Raw genomic sequence first — 27,272 nt, 5'->3', positions numbered from 1 at the left:
GGCCAAACCTACCATCTGCAGAACAGGATTCAGTTTTTCTAGTTTCCTCCTTAGGAATAGGATGCTAAGAGTTTTCTCTTTCCTTTTTTTTTTAGTTTTTGTTCTGATTTTATGCACCTGTTGATGGATTTCTGTTCCAGTTGATGGCGTGAAGATCATTTTTGTTGTCAATCAACTGTGGTGCTGGGTGACAGGATGGGTACTCTTATGGGTCCTTGGGTGAGAGTAGGGTCCTTTACTGCTTCGGAGCTCTCTTAGCGGCACAGACACGGGAAAGAGCAGACAGTACTCACACCACCGATCGCTGCCAGTTTTCAGGGGAGCTGTCATCCTGCAGTCTCCTATCTCTTCACTGCTACACTGGATCTCCTATCTTTCTCTGTGGTGCTGGGTTGCCTCTGCTACTTCTCCTTCAGCAGGTGCTTGTCCAGGAGGGGTGAGTGTTTCTCAGAGGGCAGAGGGGGTTAGGGGTTGTTCCCTTCTGCATTCTGGGTGCCTGCATGTCTGAGCCTTGGCTGGTGGGTCACAAAAAAGTGTCAGGGACCCCTAAAGATTTGGAACCCACCACTGCATGCACCTCATGCAGCTAACGGAACCATTTTGTCTTTTCTGCCAGACTCCTCCAGCACTGGAGGCTTCTGTGCCTTCCTCGGACACCAGTCAGGTACCTTAACTTTGGACACTTATTCCAACGCTGTTAAGGGGTTTGTATCGCACATGGAAAGGGCCCTATTGTGCAAGCTCACTACCAAGTGCCCTCTTTCCCCCAAGTCAACATCTGAGAAATCAGATGTGGAACTGTCACGCTCCTTGCCTCCAGGGTCTTCTGTGGTGGATTCCTTGTCCTCTGATAGTTAGGAAAGGCTGCTGGTGGCTAAGTTAGCCCAAGGGAAGTAATTGGTCTTCCACCTCATTACGGCGGTAAGGGAAACTTTGAAGATGGAGGATTCCCAGCCCCCTACTGCAGACTCTCAAGTTCCTTATGGGACTTACCAACAGAAAAAGTCTTCTAAAGTTTTTCCATATGATAGTTTTTTGATGATCTCATCTACAAACCCTAGTTGCATCTGACTAAGCTGTTCTCCCTACCCTTGCTCTTTGCTGTCCACTATCCATTTTGAAGAAGCATTTGTTAAAAAGTGGGGTTCCTCCCTCCCCCCGTGGTGGACCTCCCTGTCTCCCGCCTAAACAAGGTTACCATTATCCCCTCAGAGGACACCCCTTCTTTTCTCAACCCCACTGACAAGAAGATAAAGAGCACAGCGTGCTCACTGTTTGTGGCTTCTGGGGCCTTGATCTCTCCTGTCCTAGCTTCGGCTATGGTCTTTCAAGCCCTGACCAAGTGGGAAAAGCTCTTATGCCAGGGGTTGGCTTGTGAGCAGGTCTCCCCTGATTATGTTGACTTAGCAGATTAACTAGGGCAGAGGCTACTATACTTGTGTAACACGACTGTGAACTTCAGTCAGGTGGTCTCTTGTATGACTGCCTTTGTCATGGTCTTATGGTGTCTTCTCTGGCTTAATTGATGGTCTGCTGACCAGACCTCCAAGAAAGTCCTCACGAAAAAAAGCCATTTGAGGGCAACTGTCTATTCGGTGCATCCATGGACGACATAATTAAGAATGTCACTGGGGCAAGAGCACCTTCCTTCCCCAGAATTGGAAGCCTAAGGACTTCTGTCGCAAGGCAAAACCTTCCTTTTTTCCGCTCACATGGCCAAGGCTCTTCCTCCAAGGACAGGTCCACCATACCTTCTGTCTCCTTCTCTGATGCCAAGCATTCTTCGAGGAGGACTTGGAGGGTGACCTGTCCAACACGATCAAAACCTTGGAGGAACTCGGCTGGGTTCTCAGTCTGTGAAAGTTGGTCTTGACTCCCTCTCTGCGTTTGGACTACTTGGGACTCCTTTTGGACACGTCCACGGCCAAGCTGTTTCTCCCTTAAGAGAAACTTCAGAAGTTGCATTCACATTTTTCGCCTTCTTTCTGTGCTAACAGCGTCCTTTTATTTTTGCATGAGGATTCTGGGCCTCATAGCTGCCTCGGGCCCTTATGCACAGCACCACACCAGATCTCTTCAGTAGGAGATCCTGGCCAAGTGGACCAGAGTTTCTGGGTCACCGGATCTTTCCATTTGCCTTTCTCACCTGCCCAACTGGCGTCACTGACCTGATGTAATTCATTCTTCCCTCCTTGTGTTCGGGAAGTCTTTTTTTCCCTTTAGTTGGTGGATTATCACCACAAATGTCAGTCTGTTCAGGTGGTGGGGCGTAATGAATCACCTTTCCGTTCAGGGTCACTGGTCCTTCCAGGAGTCCATCCTTCCCGTTAACATGCTGGAGCTCCAGGCAGTCCACCTTGCTCTTGCTCATTGGATGATGCTTCTCCAGGCTTGTCTGATCAGGGTGCAATTGGACAACACCATGGCTGTGGCTTACATCAATCACCAGAGCGACACCAACAGCTCTGCAGTGGCCCTGGAAGCATCTTGGATTCTCGATTGGGTGGAGCTTCATGTTCCAGTCCTATCAGCAGTAAACATTCTGGGAGTAGACAACTGGCAAGTGGACTATCCCAGTCACCAGAGTCTGGATCAGGGGGAATGGTGGTTACATCCTGAAGTGTTCCTTCAGATTTGTCAGCGTTTGGGCACGTCAACCTTTTTGTGTCTGGGTTCAACCAGAAGGTCCCCGGATTTGAGGCCAGGTCCATGGACTCGTGGGCAGATGGAGTGGATGCTCTGGTGGCTCCATGGCAGGAATACTCCCTGATCTTTGCCTTCCCTCCCCTAAAGCCCCTACCTTGGTTGCCTCCGCGGATAGAGCAGGAGGGCATTCCAGTTGTCCTAGTGGCTCTGGATTAGCTGTGCAGAGCTTGGTTTGCAGTTCTCATTTGGATGGTTGCGGATGCGCCTTGGTGACTCCCACTTTGCCCAGATTTTCTCTCCCAAGGTCCTATCTACCACCCTGTTTTACAGTCATTGGCTTTAAAGGCTTGGCTGTTGAGAGTCAGGTAAAGAAGGACAGGGTGATTATTTCCTCTATGCTTAGAACATGGAAGTCTATATCTCAATTAATCTATCAAACCTGGAAGGCCTACTTCGCTTATTGCGAGTCTTTGGGTGTTCTTACCCGCAGGTTTTCGGTGGCCCGAATTCTGACTTTCCTTCAAAGGGACATGGATCAACGGTTGGCCTTCAGTGCGGTTTGGGGCCAGGTCTCTGCTTTGGCCTTTCTTTTTCAACATCCCTTGGCCTCCTGTTCCCTGGTTCATACCTTTATGGAGGGGGTCACTCATGTGGCTCCTCCTTTTTAGGCTTCCCTTACTGCCATGGAGCCTGAATCGTCTTGTTGACTTTGCAAAACTCTCCCTTTGAAAATATCCAAGATTTCCCCCTTTTAACTTCACAGAAGGTGGCCTTCTTTTCAGCTCATTGGGTGTCTGAGCTCATAACTCTTTCCAGTAAGCAACTTTTTTGTGTTGCATAAGGACAAGGTGGTCTTTTGTCCTAGGCTGTCTTTTTTGCCAAAAGTGTTGTTGGCCTTCCACCTCAACAAATACTGTATAGCGTGTTGCCCTCCTTGTGTATACGTCCCTTTCACCCAATGGAAGTGGCTCTTTATTGCCTGGATATGGTCAGGGCTAATAAAGTCTATCTTTCAGCTACTGTGTCTATTCGGATGTCTGAGGCACTGTCCATCATTCCAGAAGGTACTAGACAAAGTCAAGCGTATTCTATTATTTCCAGGTGCATCTGTTGGACGGTGATCAGGCCTGTTTTTTTGGGCCATGAGGCTCTGTTCCTGATTACTGCACACTCTACCTGGGCACTGAACACGTTCTGGGCTTTTCATCTTTCTGCTTCTGTTGTTCGGGTTTGTAAGGTGGTTACTTGTCTGGTATCTTGTAATCATCACTGAGTGTGGAAACTTCACACTGGGCCTCATGCAACTTGGATTCTATGCCTCTCCTCTCTACTCTTCCTCCAGACTGTGGGACCTTAGTTTCCAAATGAAATGCAAAATTGTCCACAGTCCGTGATGATTTGGGGAGCCATGTCATCTGCTGGTGTTGGTCCACTGTGTTTTATCAAGTCCAAAGTCAGCGCAGCCCTCTACTAGGAAATTCTAGAGCACTTCATGCTTCCCTCTTCTGACCAGCTTTAAAGAGATGCTGATTTAATTTTCCAGTAGGACTTGGCACCTGCCCACACTGCCAAAAGTACCAATATCTTGTTTATTGATCATGGTATCACTGTGCTTGATTGGCCAGCAAACTTAACTGACCTAAACCCCATAGTGAATCTGTGAGGTATTGTCAAGAGGAAGATGAGACACACCAGACCCAACAATGCAGACGAGCTGAAGGCCGCTATCAATGCAACCTAGGCTTCCATAACACCTCAGCAGTGCTACAGGCTGATCGCCTCCATGCCACGCCACATTGATGCATTAATTCATGCAAATGGAGCCACGACCAAGTATTGAGTGCATACAATACTGTGCATGGACATACATTTCTGTATTAAAAATCCTTTTTTTATTGGTTTTATGTAATCTTATTCTAATTTTCTAAGGTACTGAATTTTGGGTTTTCACTAGCTGTAAACCATAATCATCAAAATTAAAAGAAAGAAATGCTTAAAATATATCACTCTGTGTGTAATGAATCTATATAATATACGAGTTTCACTTTTTGAATTTAATTGCTGAACTAAGTTAACTTTTTAAAGATATTCAAATTTTATGAGATGCACCTGTATACACAATTATGCTTGTGGCGTGCAGGACACGAGACACTCCGCACAAGCCGCAGGATGGGTGTTACTGGTGCCTGCGCTGGAGCCAAGTGCGGGAACTCTGGGACAAAACTTTGATTCGCTAGGACTTGCATCAAATCCGGCAAATCTGGGACGGTTGGGGGAGGTGTGGATAACCCTTTGGTAGAGGATGCCTTCCACATGGCTATTACATCTCTTAGGTGTATTGTAAGGAGCCATTTTTATTATTGCACACGAACAGGGTGGTCTTGACACCAGGATCTTTTCTACCCAAGGCGGTCTCTCTGTTCCATCTCAGTAAGAATATTGTACTTCTTTCCCTTAGTCCTGCTCCTAAATACACAGAGGACATTTCCTTACACTGTCTAGATGTTGTCAGGGCTGTCAGGATCTACCTACCAGCCAGGTTTTCTGTTTACCAAACTGTGACCCGTTTTGTTCTCCCTTCGGGCTCTCGAAAGAGACATCCTGCTCCTCGCTCCACCATTGCCAGGTGGATCAGATAACTTTTTTCCAGGGCCTACCCTTTAAGGCTCTCTTCTCTATCAGAACTCTCCAGCACCAGGCATCTGTAACTCTTGTTTTTTGTGGGCATTTTAGCCATTTTGTTTGCTATGTTGTTGCCCACACCCTAGTTTTTGATTGGGGGTGCCCCATGTTTTAATTTTGACTCACCTGTAAATTCCTTCTCTTGAAGTGCAGTAGAGGACACAGACCTCCCTCCCCTCTGTCTCTGGCGGTCTCTCCTTATTGCTTGATAAAAAACTGGAGTGGGTGTGGTTTAATGAGCCTACCCTAGGCACGGGCCTAGCAAAGTTTTTGCCAGTGTCCAATCACTTGAAAGTAGCCTGAATATAACCCATTGTCTATGGATACACGCCCTATGTCCTGTATTGTACTCCAAGATAAGGATTTTAAAGGTCAAAAGTCTCTTTTATGAATTTACTAGTCCTCAAAGAATTAAAAAAAATGTAATAACATTTTTGCAATAACTTTTGCCATTGTAATTATAGGATGTTTTTAGGGAACAGTTGTGCAACTAACAGAGTATGATCTGTTATTTCACTATTTTACTAGGTCAATAAAGTCTTAAGGAATCACTTAATCCGGCCACACTGGATGTTTGCTATGGATAATATCATTCGTCGAGCAGTGCAGGCAGCTGTCACTATTCTCATTCCTGGTAAGATCACTGAACTTTCAGAGGAGGTGTGATTAAGATGATTCTCATCAGTTGCTACAATGCAGCTTATGAGACAATGCCACCTGTCATTGTCCTTGTCCTACTTTGTTTAGGCCGGGTTCACACTTGTACGACAAACTCTCCGACATTGGGAGCTCATGTCGCATGACGTGTGAAAATTAATGTGGTCCCTATGAGAGCCGTCTTAATTGGTCCGACACAAGTCAGTCTGACTTTGAAAATGCTCCCTGCACTACTTTGGTCTGACTTTGATCCTACTTCAGCCAATTGAATATCACTGAAATCGGATCAAAGTCGGATCGCCGTCTTAACTGATCCGACTTTGGCATACGACGTGGGGTCCCCTCAACATGGGAGAGGGTGGGTGCTTTGGGGCAGGGGGGTCCTGCGCCCCTCCCACCCCAAAGCACCTTGTCCCGATGTTGATGAGGACAAGGGCCTCTTCCCGACAACCCTGGCCGTTGGTTGTCAGGGTCTGCGGGCGGGGGGGCTTATCGGAATCTGGAAGCCCCCTTTAACAAGGGGGCCCCCAGATCCCGGCCCCCCACATTATGTGAATGAGTATCGGGTACCCATTCACCTTAAAAAAAAAAGTGTCAAAAATAAAACGCAGTACACAGTTTTTTTAAAATAATTTATTAAGGCAGCTCCGGCGTCTCTTCCGATTTCTTCTCCCCTCTCTTCTGCCTCCTCCGCTGACGTCTTCTGCCTCTGCCGGTTCTTTTCCACTCTCTGCTGATGTCTTCTAGCCCTCTCCGGGTCTCCGGGTGAGGTCACCCAGAGACCCTTCCCCCACTTATGACATCACCGCCCCATCATGCCTTGGGCGATGACGTCTTAAGGGGTGGGGCCTTTGGGTGACGTCACCCGGTGACCCCGCCCCATTCCAATATAAGTAGTGGCACACCGCGCACCCAGCATTAGAGTGGGAGAGAGCATCATGTCAACATCGGAAGAATAACAGAGGGAGAAGACAGCGGAGAAGACCCGGCAAAAGAGTGAGAAGACAGCGGAGAAGACCTGGCAGAGGCAGAAGACAGCGTTTTTTTTACACTTTTTTTTTTAGGTGAATGGTGTAGGGGTACAATGTACCCAATACTTATTCACATAGGGTGGGGGGCCGGGATCTGGGTTCCCCCTTGTTAAAGGAAGCTTCCAGATTCCGGTAAGCCCCCCACCTGCAGACCCCGACAACCAATAGACAGGGTTGTCGGGAAGAGGCCCCTGTCCTCATCAACATGGTGCCCCCCTATGTTTAGGGCATACGGCCAAGTGTGGTTCGGGGGGGGGGGGGCTCACTCTTTCTCACCCCCTTTCCTGACCTGCCGGGCTGTGTGCTCGAAAAAAGGGTCTGGTATGGATTCTGGGGGGACCCCCACGCCGTTTTTTTTTTTTTATTTGCCGTGGAATTTCCCCTAAAGATTCATACCAGACACAGTGCCTGGTATTGTTGGGGATCAAAGTTGGATCCCTGTTCATTGACGTCGGTCAAATGTTGGACTTCAAGTTGTAGGCAAAATCGGATCCACAGTCGTACAACTGTCGTGTCGTACCAGTGTGAACCCGGCCTTAAAGACAATTGATAACAAAACATTTTTATTCTAAGGTAGATTCATTTTTAATAATATCTTAAAATATATTGTATTATACTTGTTCTAGATTATAAAAAAAAATTACTCATAATTTCTCTTTATGCATTATTTCTTTATTGTAAGCACAGCAGTGCCTATGTGTTTGGAAGTGTGTACTGCTTGCAATAATGTGCAGGCCTGGACTGACCATCTTAAAAGTTTGTGTCAGACTTTGTTAGTCGGGATGATATCTGAGCATTGTTTAAAACTTTCCTGGCAAAAGAGTTTTAGATAAGGATGAACTACTCTGGGTATGTGGAACATGTAGCGTTTCATATATATATGATAGAAAATATACACAAGTTTTCTATCTCTACCTCCGATGTGCTAGGTGCATTTGAATTGCATAATCTACATTAGCTGTTTTTTTTCCATGGTGCTAACGCTGACCATATACAGTACACAGTAAACCTATAGAGATTGAATATACCATGAGCTGAATCCCCATGTTCATTCATATAAATATGAAGATAGATAGATAGATAGATAGATAGATAGATAGATAGATAGATAGATAGATAGATAGATAGATAGATAGATAGATAGATAGATATCATTTTCTCTATGTTCAAGTCTAATGATGTCTAAATGACCTAGTTGATTCTTATAAATGAAGAATTTAAAAACAATTTAAAAAAGTAGATTTTTTAAATTATTATCTTTTATATAAACAGGAAAAAAAAATTCTTACTACAATTTCTACAAGTACAGGTATATCATTAATTGAAATGCAACCATAAAACTGTGTCTGGTTGTAATCAATGTAAATTGTATAGTACATGTATTTTGGTGATACACAGAGCTCAGAACACATTTGGGGCCAGCGTCAGAGAGTGAAGTGGACAAAGAAGTAGAAGATGAAGATTACCAACCAGTACAACAGAACAACTCAGAAGAAGTTGTCCATACATCAGGGGTCAGCACCTTGAGCTCGGTAGTTTCACAAGACACCCAAAGCCAGCAGTTAAACCTACAGCTTGGGAGACTCAGACAAGAGACCAACAGGTATTATTTTTGCTCTCCAGTGATCAGAAGTAGCAATGCACACATTTTTATGGTAAATATATTTGTTAATTTTCAAAAAGGAAACAATATAAACAATCGGTAGTCAGGTACCAAATAACATACGGTGATCATTTGTCAGGGGACATTGGTAATATGACTTTGCAGAATAGCAGTATCATTACTAAAAACAACACATTTTGAGGAAAAATTACATCTCAGTGAAATAGTATCTCCACAAGTATGACACAGCTGGCAATGCACAAGTGTTACACATCTCTTCCTAGACCTGTCTGTTTGAAGTAGAATTTAGAATGTTGACGTGATACTAAAGTCTTGAATTTTTTTTTTTTTTTGTTAAAAATAACAAACATGTTATACTTACCTGCTCTATGCAGTTGGTTTTAAAAAAAACCTTCTGCCTTTACAACCACTTAAAGGCCAATAACTTATTGGTGCTAAAGTGAGCCCGCCTTGCTTAAAATATTCCTAATGTAAAAACAGTGCAGAACTGTAGATCCTTCTATAACAAACAGTCTCACCTCTCTGGTTAACTTACCCAGGTAAAAAGCCATAATGCTCCAGTTAAGGAACTTTATGAATCCAACTTCAAATAAACTGTGAACCTTTGGCTGGCTTAGAAACCCTTCCCCCCCAGGGAGAATCTTGTTGTCAAGGCCCAACCTAACAACAGCTGATTACTAATACACAGTATATATACAGTACTGTGCAAAAGTGTTAGGCAGGTATGAAAATTCTTTTTTTCAGATCCTCAGGGAGTTCTTTGCCATGAGGTACCATGTTGAACTTCCAGTGACCAGTATGAGAGAGTGAGAGCGACCAAATTTAACAAACCTGCTCCCCATTCACACCTGAGACCTTGTAACACTAATGAGTCACATAACAGTGGGGAGGGAAAATGGCTAATTGGGCCCAATTTGGACATTTTCACTTAGGGGTGTACTCGCTTTTGTTGCCAGCAGTTTAGACATTAATGGCTGTGTGTTGAATTATTTTGAGGGGACAGCAAATTTATACTGTTATACAAGCTGTACACTCACTACTTTACAATGTAGCAAAGTGTCATTTCTTCAGTGTTGTCACATGAAAAGATATAATAAAATGTTTACAAAAATGTGAGGGGTGTACACACTTTTGTGAAATACTGTATATAAAACCCTAACTTACCACTGTGTGAATGTTAGAGAAAAAAACATGCATGAAAAAGTGGGGGGAAATATTACAGCAGGAGCTGACAATAGTTGTATGTGGTAAAAATTAGGACAGTGCCTCTAAATCCTCAGTATGTACGGTCCACTCAAAAAAGACTTTTCTTGTGCAAATCTCAGTACATTCCTATAAACCATCAATCTCCAACCTCTGCTGAACAGGTTGGTTCTGGGACAATGTCATCCAGTGTCCAGTTTGAAAATGGCAAATTGCAAGTAACCAGAAAAGTTTTATTCCATCTGCCTTTATGTGGATAGAGGAATCTGTTTTTTTTCTTCTTTCTTTTTTTCCATTTGTTCAGCCGTATGGCTGACAAACCAAGAATTGACCGTGTATGGCCAGCTTTAGGCTGGTTGGTTGTTTCCGACTAATATGCTTGTTTAGTTCTCTGGAAAAAAGCCCAGCCATTGTGAACATTCCTAAAGAATTTAAATAAAAGTGAGATTAGGAAGGTTCTTAAATACCACACTCATGAATGACCTAAGGCATGTTCATAACAGTTAGGAACTAAGTCCAGATTCCATTTAATTTTAAGCTTTTCATTATTTTTATTGCAGGTTATTAGAAGACCTGGTACAGAAGGAACGGGAATACCAGTTTCTGTTAAAACAGTGTTTGGAACAGAGAAGTCATGACCTGCATTTACTCCAGATAAAATCAAGCATGGGTAACTTTTTTATATGCTTTTTTGCATATCTTAAACTGTGCCACATCGTGTTTTGGTGCCTTGGACCCGTCCGCCATGTTTGTAAAAACTGGTTTAGGAACAATGATTTCTTATCTATAAACCATTTTGGACAAGGTAAACCCACACTTAAAGTTGAACTTCACTCTCTCAATCATTTATTATTTTTAATCCTTATGCTGCTAGCATTAGTAAATTGATGGGAAAGTATATCATATTTACTTGTTTTAAACTTTTTTTTATTACATTTCTTCAGTTACTTCCTGGTTTCCAGGCCTAGGCAAAGGATGTCATACATCCCAGTCTTCAGGATAAGAGGAGGAGGGGCTTTCTCAGCTAAGCGCACCCTTATTGCCTGTGGACCTGAGCTAAGGGCAGATGGATTCCAGGAAGTAAAGGATATTCTTCCGTTACTCAGGATGGCTGCAGCTAGAAATGCTAAGGGGGTGTATTTCAGAGTGATTTCTCAGCAAAAACAATTGTGGAGACATGGATGGATCGGCGAGTTTACTTACTGAATATTAAAAATGAATGAAATAGTGTTTTTGGTTTATGGTGATCAGATACATTGCAGTTCCACTTAAATTTATACAAAGAAAAAATGATGTTACTCTCCAACCCCTGCACAACTTCTCCCACCACTGGACGGGTGCTTAATCCGCAAAGGGCTCATTCTGTCTCACACACACAATAACTACATTGTGTACTGAAGAAATATTTTATTTGTTGATCTTATTGGAGTGCATCCATTTCTATTTAAGGTGATCTTATCAGATTTAGGAAAATAATCATAGGCATGCAGCAAAGAAGCACGATCATAGTTGTGTGCAAGGGCTGAATATGGCCAATAAAACTGCATTTGCATGTCCATTTAATGCTTGACCTAAACAGAAAGAATAGTGATACTAAATGTCATTATAAAGGTTTAAACATTTCCGTTTCCATTAGAGCAGATTGAAGATGGTGTATTTACCTGTATCTACTGGTATTTACATGGTTCTTTACTTAAAATTTGTTCAGAGGTAAAATTCCCTGCTCACTGAGCATGGACATTCACCAAAAGGATTAAACAAGTTATATACAGTATCTCACACCCCTCACATTTTTGTAAATATTTTATTTTTCATGTGACTACACCGAAGAAATTACACTTTGCTATAATGTAAAGTAGTGAGTGTACAGCTTGTATAACAGTGCAAATTTGCCGTCCCCTCAAAATAACTCAACACACAGCCATTAATGTCTAAACCACTGGCAACAAAAGTGAGTACACCCCTAAGTGAAAATGTCCAAATTGGATCCAAAGTGTCAATATTTTGTGTGGTCACCATTATTTTCCAGCACTGCCTTAACCCTCTTGGGCATGGAGTTCACTGGAGCTTCACAGGTTGCCACTGGAGTCCTCTTCCACTCCTCCATGATGACATCACAGAGCTGGTGGATGTTAGAGACCTTGCGCTCCTCCATTTCCATTCGAGCATGCCCACTTAGATGCTCAATAGGGTTTATGTCTGTTGACATGTTTGGCCAGTCCATTTACCCTCAGCTTCTTTAGCAAGGCAGTGGTCATCTTGGAGGTGTGTTTGGGGTCCTTATCATGTTGGAATACTGCCCTGCGGCCCAGTATCTTTTCATGTGACAACACTGAAGAAATTACACTTTGCTACAATGTAAAGTAGTGAGTGTACAGCTTGTATAACAGTGTAAATTTACTGTCCCCTCAAAATAACTCAACACACAGCCATTAATGTCTAAACCACTGGCAACAAAATTGAGTACACCCCTAAGTGAAATTGTCCAAACTGGGCCCAATTAGCCATTTTCCCTCCCCGGTGTCATGTGACTCATTAGTGTTATAAGGTCTCAGGTGTGAATGGGGAGCAGGTGTATTAAATTTGGTGTTATTGCTCTCACTCTTTCATACTGGTCACTGAAAGTTCAACATGTCACCTCATGGCAAGGAACTCTCTGAGGATCTGAAAAAAAGAATTGTTGCTCTACATAGAGATGGTCTAGGCCAGGGATATGCAATTAGCGGACCTTCAAATGTTGCAGAACTACAAGTCCCATGAGGCATAGCAAGACTCTGACAGCCACGAGCATGACACCCAGAGGCATGATGGGACTTGTAGTTTTGCAACAGCTGGAGGTCTGCTAATTGCATATCCCTGGTGTAGGCTACAATAAAATTGCAAGGACCCTGAAACTGAGCTGCAGTACGGTGGCCAAGACCATACAGCGGTTTAACCACTCAGAACAGGCCTCTTCAAGATAAACATATTTGGTTCAGATGGTGTCAAGCGTGTGTAGCGGCAACCAGGTGAGGAGTACAAAGACAAGCGTGTCTTGCCTACAGTCAAGCATGTTGGTGGGAGTGTCATGATCTGGGGTTGCATGAGTGGAGGAGTGGAATAGGACTCCAGTGGCAACCTGTGAAGCTCTGGTGAACTCCATGCCCAAGAGGGTTAAGGCAGTGCTGGAAAATAATGGTGGCCACACAAAACATTGACACTTTGGGCTTAATTTGGACATTTTCACTTAGTGTTGAGTTATTTTGAGGAGACAGCAAATTGACACTGTTATACAAGCTGTACACTCACTACTTTACATTGTAGCAAAATGTAATTTCTTCAGTGTTGTCACATGAAAAGATATAATAAGATATTTACAAAAATGTGAGGGGTGTACTCACTTTTGTGAGATACTGTATATATAGATTAACATTGGTATAATTTAGGCTGGGTTCACACTGGGCTGACACGACAGTCATACGACCATGGATCCGACTTTGCCCTGCGACTTGAATTCCGACTTCCATCCGACTTCAATGAATGGGATCCGACTTTGATCCCGACAATACTAAGCCCTTTGTGTCTGGTATGAACCTTGAGGGGAAACTCCACACCAAAATGAAAACAAAAAACGGCATAGAGTTCCCCCTCCAAGACCATACCAGACCCTTCGCTCTGGTATGGATTTTAAGGGGAACCCCCACGCCAATAAAAACATGTGGGGTCCCCCCCAAAATCCATACCAGACCCTTATCTGAGCACGCAGTCCGGCAGGTCAGGAAAGGGGGTGGGGACGAGGAAGTGCCACATGCCCTCATTATGGAGGGGGGGGTGCATTGAGGCAGGGGGGCCCTGCACCCCCCCCCCACCTTGTCCCCATGGGTATATAAGTAACCCGCTCGCTCGTCCCCACCCCCTTTCCTGACCTGCCGGGCTGCGTGCTTGGATAAGGTTCTGGTAAGCATTTTGGGGGCGTGGCGTGGGGGTTCCCCTTAAAACCCATACCAGACCGAAGGGCCTAGTATGGTCTTGGAGGGGAAACTCTATGCCGTTTTTTTTTTTTATTTTGACGTGGGGTTTCCCTTCAAGATACTCAGAGCACAAGTCACGTGCCAAAGTTGGATAAGTTAACGCTGAAGTAAAACCATTCATTAACAGTTTCAAAAAACAGCACATGCCGGAAATGTAACACTCCCATTGGTTGTGCTCTCAACCAATCTGTCAAACCATCCAATGGCTGCTGTTATAACTGATCACATGTGCAGCATCATGGCAGTTGTAGATTAAACAGAGGCCAAGATGGCAGCTTCCTTGACTGAACACGATAGGAGGGTTTACTTCCACTTTAAGATGATGATTCGACTTTGATCCGACTTCAATGATATTAAATGGGCTGAAGTAGGATCAAAGTCGGACCAAAGTAGTGCAGGAACCTTTTTCAAAGTCGGACCGACTTGTGTCGTACCAGTTAAGATGGCTCTCATAGGGAACAATTGATTTATACACAACATGTGCTCCCAATGTCGGAGCGTTTGTCGTACCAGTGTGAACCCAGCCTAAAGGGTAAGTCCATCTGCTGACTGATATGCACACTAGGCTCACCAGTGTTTAAGATGTGATGACACATGCAAGGCAAAGAAACAGTTTTGCTTTAATGCCCAGTCCCCCAGCAGTTTATACTCACCGTGCCTTACATTAACAGAACTGCCATCTTATATGTAAAGATCAGTTAAGGTACATTTTAACATATAAGGTCTTGAGTTCCAATCCCTTTCCCTTAAAGTGAACCCATGTACGCTAAAGTATTTACATATTCTAAACTTGCAGCGACATCACTTTAAAAAGCCCTCATTCGACTCTGTAGCAATTGGCATTGTGGAGAAATAATTTTTCAAAGTTCATAACAGAAGCGCTGTAATATTATTTTTTTCTGTAAGAACAAATCTTGGCAGCCTGCCAGACCTCTAATGTGAACATCCCGTAGATGTTTCTAAGCTTCTTTAACTGAAATGTTAGTTGTGATCTTTGAGGATCTTCAGAGGAATGAATTACTTTAGAGTACATACAGCCAAAAGGTAAATAAAGTCTTGTTTTAAAGCTCTTTTACAGCTTGTTAAGAATATGAAAATAGGTTAATATTGGCCATATTTTGGCCAGAGGTGTACTTCAAAGCAAACCTGTGCTTTGCCCATGCAGAACAGTTTGCTTTAATATCCACCTTGCCATCATCTCACATTCCCTTTGCTTCAACCACTGGGAGCAAAGAAACTACCTGGTACTTCAGGGTATGGAAGAGAATAATACTCACTTCACTTCTTTTCCTGTGATGGCTGGTACTTAGTGACTGGACCAGCACTGTCACGTAGTTGCAGGAAGAGAGTCCTTAGTTCTAGAGAAGGAGTGTCAAACTCAATTCTATCACTGGTCGCATCAGTATTATGGTTGCCCTCAAAGGGCTGGTTGTATCAGTAAGACAAAATAAATCTCTCAAGGGCTTTTTTTCTCAGAGATAAGTGCGCCCCCCCCCCCCCATCCTCCCTCCCAGCCAAACTGCATCAAGTGGCCAAATTGCACAGTGGGAGGATTTTAAAGGGGCAGTAAGAGTGCGTTCTGTGCGGAGTTTAGGTATGCGCTGTGTGAAAAGGTTAGGGATGCACTACGCACATAGTGCAGATTTCCAGGGTGCATTACATAAAGAGTGCAGATTTCAGGGGTGTATTACATAAAGAGTGCAGAGTTCAGGGGTATGCTACAAACAGAGTGCAGAGTTTAAGGATGCGCTACGTACAGAGTTCAGAGGTGCATTGTCTACAGAGCAGTGCAGGGTTCAGTTCTCTTTCACAGGTTGTTAACATCTCATTTCAACCCCTCCTCGGTTCTGACCTCTGCACTACTCTCCCCATTCCCCACCTCTGAATACATCTTCCTTAACAGCCCTCATATCTCCCTCCCCCCCAAAAGCCTGTCACCTTCCTGGTTCAGCTCTATTACCCCATGGTTGTGTAGGCGGCTCTGCTTCTCTTTCTCACTTGCAGGAAGATCATTGGTTGGCATCTGTGCACCTGGGGCACAGATGAAGATCACAATGCAGCTTACCACATCATGCCCCATCCTACACTGCACCTGTATCTGCATCTCCCTTGTCCACGCCATGGGCGCTTAGCAGGCAGGGATCTGTGAAACCCGTCGAGAGGATATCTGTGCTTGTAAACACAGAAGGCTTCTGCGTTTACATGTGACAGTGGGGAGCGGAGGGCGAGAGCCAGAGGTGGCAGGACTCAGGTTTTTCACCACGTTCCAGCTGAAAAAAAGCCCTGGGTGTGAGGGCCACTTGAAATGGCCTAGCATGCCAAATTCGGCCCGCGGGCCTTGTGTTTGACACATGTGAATTACGGGCCTTGTGTTTGACACATGTGAACTACGGGCATTGTGTTTAGCACATGTGAACTACGGGCATTGTGTTTGACACATGTGAACTACGGGCCTTGTGTTTAGCACATGTGAACTACGGGCATTGTGTTTGACACATGTGAACTACGGGCATTGTGTTTGACACATGTGAACTACTGGGCATTGTGTTTGACACATGTGAACTACGGGCATTGTGTTTGACACATGTGAACTACCGAGCCTTGTGTTTGACACATGTGAACTACCGGGCATTGTGTTTGACACATGTGAACTACTGGGCATTGTGTTTGACACATGTGAACTACGGGCATTGTGTTTGACACATGTGAACTACCGAGCCTTGTGTTTGACACATGTGAACTACCGGGCATTGTGTTTGACACATGTGAACTACCGGGCATTGTGTTTGACACATGTGGTACTACGGGCATTGTGTTTGACACATGTGAACTACCAAGCCTTGTGTTTGACACATGTGAACTACCGGGCATTGTGTTTGACACATGTGAACTACCGGGAATTGTGTTTGACACATGTGAACTACCGGGAATTGTGTTTGACACATGTGAACTACCGGGAATTGTGTTTGACACATGTGAACTACCGGGAATTGTGTTTGACACATGTGAACTACCGGGCATTGTGTTTGACACATGTGAACTACCGGGCATTGTGTTTGACACATGTGAACTACCGGGAATTGTGTTTGACACATGTGAACTACCGGGAATCTTGTTTGACACATGTGAACTACGGGCATTGTGTTTGACACATGTGAACTACTGGGAATTGTGTTTGACACATGTGAACTACCGGGCATTGTGTTTGACACATGTGATCTAGAGCATTACATAGGGCTTCTTTCCTAAGTCTCAGTGGCTGAACAGAGCAGCAAGGGATAAAAATGTGTGAGTATGTGCTTCTGGGGAGGTGGGCATTAAAGGGAATTTGTTGCTTTTTCCCTCCATGGACAAAACAAAGGTTTAAAATAGGAACTCAGAACCTTGTGAATGTAGTGACTGATCTAATTATGTGTCTGGCAATTCTATTAATGTTAGTCCGGTTACCATTTCACAAACCAGGAAAATGTTGGAATACAGTTCATGTAGATCAGCATTAATGCATTCCTCTGGCTTGATCCATAGATAACCCAAGATCCGCATCTTTTGTGTCAGTTGGCATTAACAAAGACCAAGAACTGGTGGAATGGCTGAAACAGCAGGGTGCAGCAGAGGATGTGATTGAACAGGTATGGGCCTCTATTCTTCACTATTCATCATTATTTATTAGAAGCTGAATGTGTGTCATTGTTTTAATATATATCTATATGTATGTAACTGTTTCAGTTTGCGGAAGAAGACTACACGCTTCATGATATTCTGCATGATGTCACCAAAGAAGACCTGAAGACTCTTAGACTCAGGTATAACAAATGATCCTGTGCATTAGAAAACATTTTTTATAGGCCAGCCATTACCTATATCTGAAAGTATTATTTAAAGAGGTTGTAAACTCTGTTACATTACTTGTACCTACAGGTAAGCCTATAAACTTGCACAGTTTAGGAGATATTCACTATATACGCTGCTGCCAACTCAAATGTAAGGCCTCATGTACACTGCTGCTGCTAAACAGACGTTTAGGAGCAGTTGGGCACTTTTTTTAACTGTTCCTAAACTCTCCTCTATGTTATCTTACCAGTACATGTACACAGGGTCCTTTATAGTAGTAAGTAGGCAGTTGAGTTTAGAACCTTTTTTTGGAACACAAAAAAATGGGTTCAGACGCTGATTTTTGAGGCATTTCGAGCGCCAAACGCTTCTCAACGCGGTAACTCGCATTTAGCCACGTTTCGTTTACAGGCGTTTTTCGTTTTTGGCTATTTTGAAAAAAAAAAAAAAAAAAAAATTTTTTTTTTTTTAAAACACAAACACAGCATAACGCCGCTAAACATGACATGTAAACGCGTCAAAACGTGGGTTACTGTGTGTCAAGTTAAATAGTTCAGGAGAGGTTGTAAAAATGTCCCATGTAAATGAAGCATAATTGCACTGTCCCCCTTTTTATTGTAAAGTGCTGCGTAAACTGTTGGAACTATATATATCATGTATGTTAATAATAATGTAGGAGAGCATAAATCGATTCAGGACTTCAGTCTGTGTCTCAACAGCAGCTGGCAGGTTCACGTCATTACAGGAAAAATGAGGTGCCCACTCAGGGAGGTGGCAAGCAGCAATGCACCTTAAGGTGGTTGTAAACTTCAATCACAGACTTGTACCTATAGGTAAGCCTATAATAAGTCTTACCTATAGGTACTGTAAATACCTCCTAAACGTGCAATGTTTAGGAGATATTTACTATATATGCAGCTGATTATGTCATCGGTGCTTTACCTTCAGAGCCCTGTGCTGTAAACAGCGACTCCCCTGCGCATGCGGGGGAGTAACATCATCGCGGCTCCGACCAGTCACACAGCCGGAGTCCGCAAACCTGGTTGGAAGACGTGGGAAGATGGAAGCAGCCTCCAGTGATGGCTTCGCTGGAATACTTCATTTTCAGATAACCGATTAAAGGAGCCAAGTAGTATGTGCTTTCAGTGACATCCATTAACAAAGTGTGATTCCGAATAATACTTAGTTTTTAGTGTAGAATCTGGTTCCTGGTACTTCTTATCGGGTTCTTTTTTTGTGTATCGTGTTAAAGGAAAATGTACCCCACTGCTCCTGACCCCACACTCCTAAAATGTATGTCTGGGCAAAATAAATAAAAATATGATATATATCTCTGCAATACATGCATATTTTCCCATGTGTTGTCACTTTAAAAATGCTGCAAGTACATAAAAAATATCATACTGCCAGAAATCCAGGGAGCTCTCAGTTTCTTGTGTTCACTCACAAAGCTGTCTCTGCCACAGTCAAAGCCTATTTATTGATGTCAGCACTGCCTGAACTCTTCCCTGTTGGACTCCCTCCTTTATGCTACGAAGAAAGCGGGAGGTGTTCTGCAGTCCAGCAGAAGAGAACTGGACAGGGCTGACAACATTGTGTAGCAGAGGCAGTGGGGTTGATTTACTAAAGGCAAATAGACTGTTCACCTTGCAAGGGAAGTTGCAGTTGACGTTATCTACATAGCTTAGTGAATGAAGTGCAGCTCTGCTGACTTTCATCATCCAGTCTTGTGCAAGCAAAATTGCTTATTTTTCCCTTGAATTTAAGTGGGTATTCTTTGCAAACTGAAATTTCATCACTGAGCTCTGGTGAGCATTTCTTTGCAAAGTGCAACTTCTCTTGCAAAGTGAACACACAAGCTGCCTTTAGTAAATCAACCCAGTTGTGTTGTCAGCTTCCTTTTTCTTCTGAACACCGTTCCAGAAAAAAAAAAGATTCTGATAGTAAAACCAATTGATTTACAAACTGTATCATGGGATTAGTCCAGCCTGTTGTTGCACTTTATTCCTGGAATCCCCAAGAGTGTTGTAGATACTCTTAAAGTGGGAGTCCGGCGACCAATCTTTTTTTTTTTTTTTTTTTTTAGGTCATTGAGACACTTTGCTAATCCCAAAATAATACTCACAGTTTGGGTGTAATATTTCCGCCTCTGTCTGTTTTCGTACTGAAGAATAACTTTAAAAATGTGATTCTGGCTGTTTCCATCATGTTTGTGGGCATGTGAAGTCCACAAGCATTGATTTCCTGGATGCGGTGAATGCTGTTCATTCACAGCTTGTTCATGTGCATGATCATTGTTCCCACACTGAATCTTGGGAAGCCCGACACTAAGCTCCCAGGAGACAGTGCGGCGTCGGGGAAAGGCAATAAGCACGCCTACTCCCATGGGAGGAGAGACAGGAAGTGCCACAATAAAGTACAATATAAAGGTAATTACAGCGATAAAAAAAATTTTCGTGCGGCATTTGAACATCTATGCAATTAACTGAAGGGGGTAAGATTAAGTTAAAAATTTGAGTGGAACCCTGCTTTAAGCCGGCCATAGATGGTTCAAATCTCGACCAGTTCAGAGGGGATCAGCCGAGATTCGACCCATCTATGGGCAGGCTGATTTTACCCAAGTTGATCCGTCGATCGACTTGGGTACAACCAGCATGTTGGATTTCTAGCATGCAAATTATTGACAGCAGCAATGATCATTATGTTGTCCCGGCAGGGACAGCTCCCTGAGTATAAACTTGTAATCAGCATGGAGGTCTAGATCAGAATAGTTCACACAAATGTGAACTGAGATCTGCTCATCTTTCTAAAATCTTCAGTTGGTCATTATAATATCGAGAAACTGATTCTTCTCTTTTTATTCTGCCACAGGGGTGGACAGCTGTGCCGGTTATGGAAAGCTATCTCCAAATACAGAAAGCCGAATAAAATTGATGTCAATTATTAACCCTATAAATACTTTGATAAAATCAGATATGTAAACTGTACATTATAGAGAGAAAAAAACATTCCAGTGTTTAAGTTATTTATCTTTTGTATATCACTGTATAGCTGTTCCTCCTCTATGAGTGTTTTCTTACATGTAGATGTATTTAAAATCTTTGTACTGTAACTTGTATACAAAATAGGAAGTTTATTGTCATTGCGTTGATGAAAAGACCGTTGAATGTTTGTGGTTATGGATTTTGTAAAGAGGTTTTTGTAATAGAATGTAAAATGAGCGGATATGATTTAATATGGATAAGTGAAAATGACTCCGATTGATGTGTGAACTGGGGTGTACAACTGCAGTCTTTGGGGCTATTATACCGGTCAGATGTTTGGGAATTTCAGTTCATTTTCTTTAGGCTTGGTTCACACTAGTGTGACTTCTGATGTGACTTGGGTCGCACAGAATCGCATGACAAGGGAAATCTCATTGTTTTCAAAGGTGCCCATTCTAATGTGACTCAGAACGGTGAAATTTTGTAAAAGGTTCCTTCACTACTTTGGTGCAATTTACAGTGTGACTTGGCCCCATAGCATATGCAAAGTTGCACCACATAATCACACTATAAATCACATTAAAGTTGCATCTCAGTAGTGTGAACTGAGCCTTAATTACACATCATTTGTTGCCAATTAGCCAACTACTACATTTGAGGATATTGGCCCTTAAAGGGCATTTTCCACTTTTGAAGTCTAGAAAACCCCACTACATGATTTGTTATGTGTTTCCATTCAAACAGCACACCTAAAAAAAAAATTTACAAATATTTATTACCTTTAAGATTCTACACCTTATTAACTTACAATTCACAAGGACGGTTTATAATTGTGTAATTCCTTGTAAAGCGTGGTACACACGAACAGCTCCGGTCACAGCCGCTGTACTAACTATGCAAGGTTAGTTCAGCGATCTCCCCCACTGAGCTGTTGTGTCCTAAAGGGGAACGGACCCCCCACCCGAACACACCGGTCAGCACTCTCTGCCATTGGCTGAGAGCTCTGATCAGGAGTCGGTCAGCTGCTGGTTTGTCAGCATGCGCGTCCAACAGAAGCCACCTGGACAGACCGACATACACACGGGGGCTGAATGTCGCCCATTTTTTTTTTTTGAACCGGCCCCGTTGTCTCCTGACATTCTGCCCGTGTGTATGGGGCTTAAGGACAGGCAGTGTTCAAATCTAGTTTACAGCTGGAACATGTAACAAATATAATTTAAACGTAATAAACCTATCTGGCTGCAAAAGCTGAAATACACTTTGAGCTCTGGAGTTGTGCACCCCAAAGTAAAAATGTGTAAGAACATCTATTAGGGTCCAATATTTCTATAAAGCATACCATAGTGTAGGGGGTTGAACTAAAGCTTCATGCTTTATTAATGTCACTGGGTGATAGCAAACTGCATTCTTAGCATTGCTGGCTAATGCCAAAAATATGTGTCTTTTTTATATGCAATTTAGAGTAAGTGTTTAAAAAAAAAAAAAAACACTCAAAAATAATATATTAGTGCACAGCACTAAAGCTGTGCGGTATTAATATAGTACTATGACCTCAATGTGAAACTGTTATTCTTGATTACTTGTTCCTTGGCTTTTTACTACAAATTCTGGCAGTGAATGTGACATGTGGCTTGCCAAAGTCATACACAGAGCTAACACTATGCTGACATGTCGATATTTGTGCAATTTCAATGATCTATGCGGCAGGAAGCAAATACCAGCGCCTTGCACTGACGTGAGGTTGGTTACTTCTTTAGATGCAGACCAGGTTTTGGTGGCCTACCAATGCGATCCAGCTTTAACCTACCACAGGGCCTAACACTGACCCTTTGTGATACCCTCCACCACTTTGGCCTTCTGTAGTTTCTCTGTAACTGTGTGAAGGTCTCATTTATGGCAATTTATGATTATTGCTCCACAAATACAACCTTAGTAGAACTAAAGCAGTGCTGAAAGAAGTAACAGAGGTCTAAACTGTAGAAGTGATTTTGATCTCTAGCTGCTGAACAGTTTAAACTTTTGCTGACAGTTGCCTTATTTGCTATATAATTTAAGAAATCTGCTGTAAATTAAAGTATAACTCCAGCCATAGCCTATATTGCTGTTAGAATAGGTGAGATATTGATGTATGTGACCCTATAGGGGTGACTCCCTTCCACGTCCCGTCCTGGTGAAAATATTGTTGCTGGGACGGGAGTTGAAAAGGAATCTCTCCAGTGGGCACATGTAGTACCATAAACCTATGAGAAATTCCAACCTGCTTCTTTCCATCAAAAACAAATTGTGCCTGAAGTAACACTTTACGTGACTGCCAAAATTTGGTTGAATGAATGACACGTGTATTCTAGTACTCAGGAGTTGGGATGGGATCCAATGGAAGTTGTAGGGCCTGGAAAAGATCCAGAATTCTAGGTCCCTGGTTGTTTTCTCTGGGTACAATTGTTTTTATCATTTCTGCTTTTGTAATAGTGCTATCTTTTTTCTACAATTGGCAGGTCCACTATAAATCAGGGCTAACACTACACTGCTTGAATGAAAGTGAACTTCTAATGTGCTACACTTCTTTGTAACATTGAACATTGCAGTATTAGTTTATGTGTCTGTAGGTTACTGCACTACTGTTTTGCTGTTCAGAAACATGAACATTTCTTGTATATAATAAAGTCCTTTCACTGGTAGACACTTGTCCTAACCTGTACTAGGAATCCTGTGTACCAAACTATGGCACAAGAAACACCTTTACAGTCAGTAGACAGGCATTGCACTTAGACACTTTTCAGTATGTTACATTGTTTTTTGTGTTGTGACGGCTAGCACTAGTGCAAAGGTGCTGCTTCAGACTGGACCACCTTGATTCTTTTTGTGTGCAAGAAAGAGATTTCCAATATTTGCATGTCAGTTAGTAGAAGATGAGACCGTCACCCCTTCCATTCTCTTAACAGGTGAATCTGCTCTCACCTTTAGCCATGTAAAGGTAATCTGTAAAGTAGTACCCGGGTGTTAGTGCCGACACCCAGTGGTATCTGTACATATACTCAATTATCTTTTAGAACAATGTTTCTCAACTCCAGTCCTCGAGTACCCCCAACAGGTCATGTTTTCAGGCTCTCCATTATTTTGCACAGGTGATTTGATCAGTTTTACTGCCATAGTAATTACCACAGCCGTTTCATCTGAGGGAAATCCTGGAAACAAGACCTGTTGGGGGTACTTGAGAACTGAAGTTGAGAAACATGGCACATGTTGGTTTCACCATTTTAGACCACCCTAAAGATAACTAGGATTGTATGCAGACACCACTGAATGCCTGTGCTGATATTCTAATTCTGCATTACAGTGGCATAAGTGAATACAGGCACACTTTAAAGTTCAGATTTACCAATTCTTAAAGCGATACTAAACACACAATTTACATTGTCCCTTCTATTTCTGTAAATGGATGATGGCACTGTAACAATTTTTTATTAAAAAAATCGAAGTGCCTTTTTACCGATCTACGAGTCTCAAAACTTTCTAAACTAAGGGCCAGTTTATTCTGCTTTCAGGGCGGGGTTCAGATCATGGCCATTGGGATCAGAAAACTTCATGGCATCAGTGGGCGTAAACAATGCCCCATATTTGGTAATAGGGGAATTATTAGTGCCCCATCATTGGTATCAGTGGGAGGAATAGTGCCCCCATCATTGGTGTCATTGGGAGGAACAGTGCCCTCAACGTTGGTGTCAGTGAGCTTGATTGTGCCCCATCGTTGGTTTCAGTGGGGGGAAAAAAAGGTGCCCCAAGGGCTGGAAAAAGGCAACCAAAGGGCCACAGTTTGGGGACCACTGTCCTAATCGATATACTGCTGTCACATGACCCAGCTTTTTCCCAGCCTGTCTGCAGGGAAACAGAAGCAGGAGAAGCTTCTAGTTCTCAGCTCAAGTTCAAGATAAAAAAAAAAAAAACAGCTGTTGAGATACAGAGTAAAAATTAATAATGAATATCAATAAACGGTTTTAAATTGTCATACTATTATATATGATTGAAATCAAATCTTTATTATTTGTCGTCAATAACATGGTGTGGGCAGATTTCTGCCAGTCCCAGGCTGTGTCTTAGAAAAAAGAGGGAGGTGAAGTCTCCATCAATCTACATGTAATATCCCACCCCTATTGTTTTTAGCTGGTTAGTGGGCATGGAGGAGGAGAGAGGGAGTATTCAGTGTATACGCCTACATGTGTGACTTTATAGTTACATGGGCTTCTCAGATGTGATAGGGAGGAAATGCTCAGAATAGAAACTCACAGAAAACTGAGCATGTGCAAAGTTGCCATCACAGCTGCAAAATCCCTAGCTGAATTGGGGACATGAACAGAAGGTGGAGAGAGAGAGCAGCAAGATCAACCAGGTTTTTTTGAAGAATACAGAAAACAAATCCCATAGCGACTGAGTGAGAATGAACAGCATGTGATACACTATTTATTGATAGTTTTTTATGATGTGAGTTTAGTGACACTTTAAACATTTTAGGCTTCTGACTTAGAAAGTCCAAACTCCTGGACTCCATACATGTTCCCAGTTCTGTGCATCAGAAGGTAATCAAGTCATAGATCAGTATTATAGAAAACCCTCCAAATGTATAAGTATTTAAAAAATGGGGGGGTACCATCATCATCAAGTCATAGATCAGCATGAAAGCCAAGCAACTAACATCTTAAGAAGGAAAGCCTCTATAATCTCTCAGTTGGTTCATACACATGCAGTTTAGTGTGTTTTTATTCTGCATAAAAAAATGCATGGACAGTGGTTAACATGGATTCCAATGGCCCTAGTTCACAATAGTGCAAGGCAGATCTGGAAATACAGTTGTGGTGTTGAAGTGTTTTTCATGATGTGAAAGGAGCAACTATAAGAGGCCCCAACATTTGAAAGGCTCCCATTAACCTTCCCTTGTACTCTGAAGAAAAGAGATTAAAGGAGAAGTTCACCTTTACAAAAAATATATAAACAAATGCATTTTATTTTGGCATGTAAAACAAAAAAGTGCATTTACTGTTTTTTTTTCTTAGGAGCCTGTCACACATTGCACCCACGATGAGCAGATCACAGGTGCAATGTCAGGCTCCTGCAGACTGTCAGTGTAGCTATATACTCATACCTCCGATACAGGCAGGCAGTTCAGTCAAAGAAGCTCAATGGACTACAAGAACACTCACTAGCACCCTTGCAGTTCATTGAGAACTGCAGGCTATCAGTTGCAAAGGAAGATGGTACTTGTAGGCATTCATTCACAGAACTCTGAATGAATGACACGGCCGTGTGTGTGGGAGCCCCTTACAGCCACGATCTTTTCAAATTGTGACAACTGGTGCAGGGTGAAGATCCCAGGGCCCGCTATCACACAGAGGGGAGGGGGGAGAGCTGCAGGAGCAGGAACATGTGTGTTCTGTTCTACTATCCTGTTTGTTGCCTATCTTAATGAACTGCTTTCCTTTCAATCGCTCACTATACATCCCATTTCTAAACTCCACACACCCATCAACACTTTAAAGCCAGCCATGGATGCTTTGAATCTTGTCAAGTTCAGCACGAACCACCTGAGATTCAAACCATGTAAGGCAGGCTGAATGTACCCAAGTTGATCAATTAATCAACTTGGGTACAACAAGCCTGTCGGATTTTACATACAATTATTGCTAGCAACTGTTATAGCCGCTAGCAACAATCATAGTGTTCTCCCGGCAGGGATGGCTTCCCCCGCTGGGAGAACACAATGGTTCCATGGGAGGGAGCAGTCAGTGTTGATGGGGGAATCAGGCTATTTAGTGGGTTGCAGGAAATAAAATCGCTCCATCTATGGCCAGCCTTACAGCATCTCAGCATTACTGTGCATAACTTTCCAAGTCTGATAACATTATAGTTAATCAAATCCAATACATTGAATGTTGTTGCAGTTGGGAGTACTTGAGCTAGAACAATAGAACACAATTCAGATTTACTCATCACAATATATATATATATATTTTTTTTTTTTTTAAAAGCATTTCCGCCACCATTACTAACTGTTTTGAGTCTCGTTATGCTGTAATATCACATACTACCACCTTTCACAACCTATAGGGTAGTTATCTACAATGTTCACTCCTTCCTGGGTGTAATCATGAAAGTGCTCTTTTAGGTTCTTTTTTTTACAGCACACAAATGTAACAAGTTGTAAAATGCATTTACAAACTTGCATAGAGCTAGTTTACATAGAATTTCTGTACTAAAAATGCACTGTCATTACACCATCTTGTATTCAAAGTTATAATAAAAGTTGATTTTTTTAATAATGTGGTTTCATTCTTTCAAATATTTATATAGCACCGATATTCAGAATCGCTATGTGTAAAGCAACATACACTGATCACCAGTTAATGCTTCATATCATTGCAAGCAAAAGGTGTAAATACATGGGCCTATAATCGGTCCGATAAATTATTGTTAGATTTTACATACCAGTTTTCAGGACTTAAAGGCAAGTTCATCTTTGGCAGAACTTTTTGATAAAAGTGCCCATACAGATAAGGAGCCGCAGTAGACTACATTATAATTCTAGGCATCAGTAAATTATACGAGGGGCGTT

General features: G+C 42.6%; 1 protein-coding gene across 1 annotated transcript in view; it reads left to right on the top strand.

The window, feature by feature from the left end:
* Positions 1 to 26,979, top strand: part of MAP3K15 (mitogen-activated protein kinase kinase kinase 15) — a 268,377-nt gene extending 241,398 nt beyond the window's left edge. The window contains exons 24-29 of the mRNA XM_073616468.1: positions 5,857 to 5,962; positions 8,415 to 8,619; positions 10,404 to 10,513; positions 17,379 to 17,482; positions 17,580 to 17,656; positions 20,556 to 26,979. Of these exons, the coding sequence (XP_073472569.1) occupies positions 5,857 to 5,962; positions 8,415 to 8,619; positions 10,404 to 10,513; positions 17,379 to 17,482; positions 17,580 to 17,656; positions 20,556 to 20,631 (678 nt within the window). The 3' untranslated portion in view covers positions 20,632 to 26,979. The remainder of the gene's footprint in view (positions 1 to 5,856; positions 5,963 to 8,414; positions 8,620 to 10,403; positions 10,514 to 17,378; positions 17,483 to 17,579; positions 17,657 to 20,555) is intronic.
* The last annotated feature ends 293 nt before the right edge of the window (positions 26,980 to 27,272 follow it).

The sequence above is a fragment of the Aquarana catesbeiana genome, linkage group LG02, assembly GCF_042186555.1.
Source record: "Aquarana catesbeiana isolate 2022-GZ linkage group LG02, ASM4218655v1, whole genome shotgun sequence".
Lineage (NCBI taxonomy): Eukaryota > Metazoa > Chordata > Amphibia > Anura > Ranidae > Aquarana > Aquarana catesbeiana.
The sequence above is the reverse complement of the archived record's forward strand: the minus strand, read 5'-3'. Positions and strand labels throughout refer to the sequence as shown.